The sequence below is a fragment of the Charadrius vociferus genome, unplaced genomic scaffold (genome assembly GCF_000708025.1).
Source record: "Charadrius vociferus isolate BGI_N301 unplaced genomic scaffold, ASM70802v2 scaffold262, whole genome shotgun sequence".
NCBI classification, from domain to species: domain Eukaryota; kingdom Metazoa; phylum Chordata; class Aves; order Charadriiformes; family Charadriidae; genus Charadrius; species Charadrius vociferus.
Window position 1 is genome coordinate 1391294 of NW_009647218.1, and position 7553 is coordinate 1398846.

A 7553-nucleotide genomic window follows, 5' to 3' on the forward strand; every position below is an offset into this window, starting at 1 on the left:
GTTTTTTTTTTTTTTTTTTCCTTTTTCTCCCTCTTCTCCTACCCTACTTGGGGGGCAAGGGGGGGGAGGGGGGCAGCGCGAGCAAACACCTGCACAGTCTGAGTTGCTGGCTGGGGGTAAACCACAATAACCAGAAATCTTATCTTCATCAAATGCTGAGTTCTTTTAAATGATTGGATTGGGTCTATTTTTGACAAGGCCACACACAGAGTCCTTTTAAAGGAAGATGCCATATGATCTCAGCTAGGTAAGTGGATTCTCAAAACACATCCCCATCTCTTAAAACAGACAAGAAAATGGGCATGACAAAATCCATGTTGTACAATATGCTGTATATACAAATTGAAAGACTGCATCTCAGTTTTTCCTATTACTCATTTTAACAATTCAGTAAAACATGGAAGCAAAGCACCAATAGCCATCTTTCCCCAAGTCCTTGAAGAATGTCTCAGCATCTCCTACAGGTCTTCAGGTCTCTAAAGTTTCTTCATTTGCCCCACAAGTGTCTACAACACAGATTAAACAACTCGTCACTGGGAAAGCACGGACTTTGGAGTTGGCTATCCACTTGTCTGTTTCAGTATTGTATTCGAGAATGTGCCCTAATCGACCAACACCCTGAAAACCAGCCAGGACATAGACTATAGATCCCACAGCAGCACACTTCACTGTTACACCTTTCCATGGCATTGGAGACACCATCTTCCATTCATTCATCTTGATATCGTAATATTCTACATTATCAAGGCCACCTACAAAGCAATGAAATAGATAACTGCTTATTACATTATACCATACGAACTGAACTAGCATGTAATGAAGCATACAAACGCTTCATTAAACTTCGTCTTTATTTTCAAGGTTTAGATTAAAACATAAATCCTAGAGTAAAAAAACACTTGAAAAAAGGCCTCAGATTTCTAAACTAGCAGTTTACCCTTTTATAAATACAGAAACAGAGAAAAGTAAAGGAGACTGAAAGTGAGATGTAACAAATTTCACATTACACACTTTCTAGAGATTCTAACATGTTACTTCATGAACAGAAGAACAATGCCAAATTTCCTGTGGATTTGTGGCTAGTGACTAAAACACAGGAATCCACCTGAAACTTCCCTGTAGTGAGGGCATTTTATTCTAGAGGGGTCACCAGTACCTTTACCTAACTTGGTCATGTACTGATAAAGGATGTATCTCTGTTATAGTATTAAAATCATTGAAGTTTAAAAGTCTAAGTCCCTTTGAAAATGGCCAAGGGAATCAAAAGTTATTAGAGAAAAGTAGTTTTTGTGACTAAGATTTGCTTCTTTAGGAAATAGGCTAGTAATTACACTTCACAATATCTACAAACATGCTGTTATCCATATTTAACAATTGTAATACGAGTCAGAACTTCCAGTTCTGAATTAATAGATCTGAGAGATTAAGAAACCTTTGTATAATGTTAAGAGGCACAAGTATTTCACCCGACATAACTTTTCCCAATTATATTACAAAAAGAACAGTCGGGCTACAGCATATGAACAGCAAAATAATACTTTAGGTTATTGGTTCAATAGTACACACTTCTAAAAGGAGCATTCAGTGAACACACATTTTGCAAAATGGCAGCTCTGGCTATAACTGATTGATAAAAATGTTTGTGCAAAAATGCATCTACTGATGTTTTTGCATTAGAAATCAATTGTGCTGGAAAAATTTTAGTAACTAATTAAAATACAAGCTATATTCTAAAACAGCGTTAATCTGAAATCAAATATTCCAGTTACCATAAGTAGTGATTAATAAACCTCATCGCTGAGAATTTTCCATTTTGAAAAGCACTTAAGAAACCCTGTGTAATTAAAATTCAATTCTCCTGGGAAATAAGCTACTATTATTCTAGTTTTAAAGACGAGGAGATAGGCAGATCATAAATTACCTGCCCATGACAGTTAAGTCGTATTTCAAAACTAGGGCAGTCAAAAAAAGTTCTCACTTTTCCACCACTTAAAAATAGCTGACTAGCTTTAATCTTTAGACTGAAGTTCCTACATGTGTAGCCACTATTTTATCTGTCTCTCAAAATACATAAAGAACAACCAATAATAATAAAAAAGGATTATCTTTTCTCAGATGACTGGTTTAGCCTTATTAACAACTGCAGAACTGGGCTACAGTATGGGTACATATCTGAATTTGACAGTACTATCATTAATAAAAGAGTTTGAAAAATAAGATACAGTGAAGTAGGGAGGTGAAAGAAGGAAGGCAACAACAATGTGACAACAACAACAGGAAAAAAGGCCCCTGTGAAAGCTTGTGTGACCAGCTAGAGAATTAATAGAATTAAAGTACCTAAGCCATTTTGTCCACCCACAGCAAATATTTTGTCCTTTACAAACACCAGCCCATGATTCTTCCTGGCTTCAATCATTGGACACAGCTCCGTCCACCTGGGGAAAAAGAAAACCAAACAAAACACGAAAACTCACTATTTAGTTCCTAGAAAATAAGTATAAAGTATGTAAATAAATCCTAGCATTAGGAAAATGAGCTATCGCAGAATGGTAGGGGTTGGAAGGGACCTTTGGAGATCCCCTAGTCCAACCCCCCTGCCAAAGCAGGTCCGCAAATATGGAAGAAAGCTGCTTCAGAAAAACTGCCTTTTAAGTAAAGCTAAGAATTTATTACTGCTTAACTCAGGAAAATTCCTTGCCACGTGCAATTTTTCCTATTCATCTATACTTCAGCTATTTACGGAATGAGCAAAGCCACAAGCGACCAAAAATAATCAGAATTGGTACAATGCTTACGTTTCAGTAGCTGGATCATAAACTTCACAGGAATTTAGGACTCTTCCAGAAACATTGTTTCCCAAGCTTCCTCCGCATACATAAATGAGACCATTCGCCTCTACCATTCCATGGCTGCATCGCTGAGTCAGCATGCTGGGCTTTGTGTGCCAGCTTTCTGTTCTCGTGTCATAGCATTCAAATAAATATAGTGCAGAATTTCCTTTAAAAAAAAAATAGAAACCCACCAAAGTGGCATTAATTTTTATGGTTGTCTTTCAAGAGAAGAGTCTAACAGTAATTATCAAATTTCTGCTTGATAGTTGAACAGGGAAAGCTGCTTTCCCATCTCCAAAAGAACTAACCAACTTGAAATTTGGGGCTATTCAGAAAGTACATACTTGTAACTCTTTTGACTCTCTTGTTCCAAAATATGCAAATAAGTTTATAAAATTGCTGTTTGTGGCTAAAAACAAAAACAAGTGATGAAGATATTTATTTTTTTTTTTAGGGCAGAACAGAGATGTATATAAATTACAAATCATTCTCATCATCTCATGCTACTCTCACTAGTTGGAAATATATTGAACTTTTAGATGTGAAGATGAAACCAGCTTTGTGAACTTAGTACAGATTCATGAGTCTTTTTTCTCTAGGCAAACGTGACTTGCCCAGTTCCCAGAATACTTGTTGCCTTTGGAATTAGATAGCTTGATTACGTCATAACATACTCCTGAATTATTAGCAACCACAAGACAGCTACCCCTCACCATTTTACTTTCTTCCTGGGGACTGGCAGATACTTATTTTCTGGAAGTGCAAAGTCTGTGTACTCTTCCCTCAAGGGCCTGAAATCAAAAGCAATTTTTCTAATGAAGATAGATGGGAGCTTGAAGACTTGTGCTTAGATAACTAGCTGAACCACAGTCAAAGCAGAGAAGGCTGGACACAACAGTCTCAGAAAAGAACCAGGATCCTTCTCCCCTTTGTTTCAACAGATAAATTCACCTAAAACAGTCAAAGGTGCCTTTTCTTGTACCTTTTTTTCCTTGGCTTTCTACTTCTAAAAATTAAGTGTGCCTCACTAACAGCACTCACTACCAGATGGGGATTTGAACTCTTGAAACAATACTATGTTTCCAGACCCAAAATACAGGAGCAGACTTCTATAAACCGTGCATTTGTTTACCCCTACCATGTAATTCTCAATATTATGAAGAACTGTATAGAGCGGGACATATTTTTTCCTTGATGTAAATACACATCCTTATCGCTTTGAAATTGTATGCATTCTCATCCATGGGAAATACAGCACAACTGTCTTTAATGCCTTTTCTTTTTTAAAGGTGAAAGCTTCCATTCTGAGTATGCTGTCAGTATAGTTAAATATTTTTCCTGCACCTAAATATAGTGGAAGAATTTAGTATCTTTAGTTTTCCAACTCTGCTAGCTATTGCAAATAAAACAGTAGTCCCATCAATTCAAATGGGGAAAACGAGCCCTGTTTTCTGTAATGGACTGGCATAGTAATTTGTTTTCCAAACTCTTCAATCAATGCAAAAAACATGCAATTTTTAGGTTTCTTTACAGCTAAACACATGGCAGCATTTTCTGCAATTAATAGTTTCCCATAATTGCCTGCTCCAAATAAGAAAATACTAGATAGACAGACTTTTCCAAACAGTGTTCACTGGATTCCAAAGAAAAAAGTACAGGCAAAATAAACTCGTTATTAATTTTCAGCTTTTACTATTCTGTCTTGAGTATTTATGGAAAGCTAAGTGAAACTGCGCAGTAACATGAGGGTAGATTTAAAAGAAAACTACTAAATTAAAATTTCCATTACAGTTTAATTAACTAATTTCAAGGTATTAGAAAATCAACTGTACAATCAAAGTTTATATCATACTCCCTCATGTACTGACACGTGGGAAACTTGGAAGATTTACGAGATTTTGTAGGGTTGCAAATCTCCCAATGGAGCCTTAGTTAAACCTGTTTCAAACAATGGGAAAGGTGCTATTTCACATTTACTACACTAGGTGGCGGCTAGGAACCGTCTTATCTGCTGCTCCATTAGACCTCTTAAAATATTTTTAGAGGTCAGATAATGGGAAATTGTGACATTTAGGGAATGTTAAGTGACTTATCAATGTTAAGCACCAATTACGACCTGTTTTTCTCTGCTTGCCCTCTGCAGCAAGGCAGAACTCAAAAGGATCTACTAGAAAGTTTTTCCCTGGCTCTACAGTTTGGTGGGGGTTTTTGTTTGTTTTTTTTTTTGTTTGTTTGTTTGTTTTTTCCCCACACCCCATAACACAGCCTTTTTTTTTTTTTAAAGTTCTATGGTTTATGGATATAGCATACCTACATTCCCACTTTTGGTTTGCTGATGACGTATCGGATTTATAAAAGTTAAATTTTAAAATTTGCTATAATGCATAGCATGAGTCACCCACTAGGTTTCTTGGGCAGAAGAAATGGTTTTTGGGTTTTTTTTTGGGTTTTTTTTTTAATATGATGAGTAATAGCGTCTAAAGAAAGTAGTATTTCTCTATCTACTGAAGCAAACCAACAGAATAACAAACAGAAGATAACTTCTGTCACATGACAGAAAAATTGGACAAATTCCTTTACAGGGCCATCTATGATTTCACCACCAAAAGCAGTAGTTCCAAAAGCTTTTTTTCCACCCCTTCTTTTCCTTAAAAACCTCGTTAGGCCAAACATGTTGTATACAAGGAATGCCATTGTCAAAATGCAGCTACTCTGGCCATACATCACAGAAAATTTTAAACCACAGTGAGTTCTGTGGATTTATAGAAGTAAGCCAAGAGCAGAGTGGGACTCCCAAAACATACTTGCTTGTTCCCTAATTAACTCTTAAGAGCTGCAGTGTACTTTATGCTCTAATTAATGTAAATATTAATCATTTCAATCAGTGAAACCATTTTAAAAACACAACAGCAATAGATTGTTGGATTGTGGGGAGTATAAAATCCTAAATATGGAAAAATATCTCATTAGACTAACATGGCAACGTGCAGTTTCTTTTCAACAGTCATGCAAAAAACAGAAAAATTTCCAGGTATCTTTGTTTGTGCTTTTTTTTGGTTTGTTTTAAAGATTTTTAGTGTCTTACCCACTTCTGAACCACCAGATGTATAAATTTTGCCCTCAGCAGCACAGGCTGCAAGGCTATCTCGAGGTGTTGGAGGTCCTAGCTTGGAATACCAGCTATCCTTCACCACATTGTAGCAGTCCATTCGCTTTATAGGGAAGAGCTGGGAACCACCCAAAATATAAACTACGTTGTCCCAGAAGACACAAGCTGCATCCCTGCGCTTTTCAAAGGGACATCGGATGTCTGTCCAGCTGTAATCCTGCATTACAAAGAACAAGTAATGTCTAATAGATTATAACACTTACCTGCACAGCGAGTGTTTTTCAAACAGAGCTTTTCATAGAGATTTAGATACGGTCAGTTTTAAAGTTCCTTTTCAAAACAAACATGAATACTGTTTATTGAAGAATACTCCTCAGGCGTACTCTTGAAAAATTCTCTTAGACACAGATATAGTTAGCTGCAATGAACCATGACATTATGAATTTCTATTTCCTCATCCCCTGTGTGCACCCAGTATAGCTTCCTTGAAAAACAGGTATTTTTGTTTTCCCCCAACAAAATTGACCTCCTGTTGCTATCACGTGAGAAACAATGCATGTGATCAATAAAGTAGGAGTGCACTTTCTTTTATAGGAATGGAAAAAGACATCTTACATATAGTAACAGATTCTTTCTAAAAAAAAAAAAAAAAAGTAATACAGAATGTACCAAACAAAGGCGATGGAAAAAGGAGAAGATAATATCCAAATTGACAAGCAACTCAGTTAAAAAGCTCTGATACATACTTTATTACCATGACAACTAGAAGCTTATTTACAGAATTTACAAAACACAAATGATCTATAGCTATCCACAGTTGATAGCATGAGAAATAGGGTAATGCTCCATCACAAATACTGGCAGTCATGTTGCCTAGAAACTGATTTTGCATGGATTGGCAAAATCAGCGTGTATCAGATATGGGCAGTAATGCTACCCAAAGCCTTAAGAACACCGCACTCAGCAACTGATGGCAGACCAGGATAGCATACAGCACAAGAAACACTTCTTGAGTAACAGCATCTCAATTATTCCATGAGCATAGCTTGTATCCTATACTCAACAGGAAAGTATGGGACCTTAACTGTTATCTGTGTCACCTCAGGATGGTCTAGCTCAACCTGCTGAATGACCTTCATTGTAATGGTTCACACAAGACGTTACATTACATTTTCTTAGCAAGGACATACTTCAAACACCTTGGTCAATGAGGAAGAACAGCGACTCCTACATGGGGGTTCAAAGAAAGAGAGGCAGAGCATGTTATAGTCCAAAACATCTTACAATCTTTTCTTGTAGCATCCCCCATATCAAGAAGAGCTGGCAGGTGCATGTGGCCCTTTATGGTGAGAAACAGGTCCTCGGGCATCCTAGAAAGGAAAGCCATACTACAGCATGGCAAAATAAATAGCTGCATAAATCTTAAGAAAATGTCTTAGTGCATTGTGCAAGATCAACATATTTTCTAGCTCAAACTTCTGGCACTTTTACAAAAAATCCTGTTGTTTTCCTTTACTGTTATAAAGGGCTGTGATCTGACCCACTTTTATGGCTTCAGTTCATAGCTACCGTTTCATCCACACCTTTATCAAACAAATAGTTATAACCTGAGC

At 36.8% G+C, this 7553-nt stretch overlaps 1 protein-coding gene across 1 annotated transcript in view; it reads right to left on the reverse strand.

Moving 5' to 3' along the window:
* Nucleotides 1–334: 334 nt before the first annotated feature.
* The window catches only part of KLHL7 (kelch-like family member 7), a 20083-nt gene continuing 12864 nt past the window's right edge, over nt 335–7553 (reverse strand). Inside the window, exons 7-10 of the mRNA XM_009879549.1 lie at nt 5917–6157; nt 2796–2997; nt 2338–2435; nt 335–752 (exon numbers count right to left, since the gene is read on the reverse strand). Coding sequence (XP_009877851.1) covers nt 469–752; nt 2338–2435; nt 2796–2997; nt 5917–6157 — 825 coding nt within the window. The 3' untranslated portion in view covers nt 335–468. The remainder of the gene's footprint in view (nt 753–2337; nt 2436–2795; nt 2998–5916; nt 6158–7553) is intronic.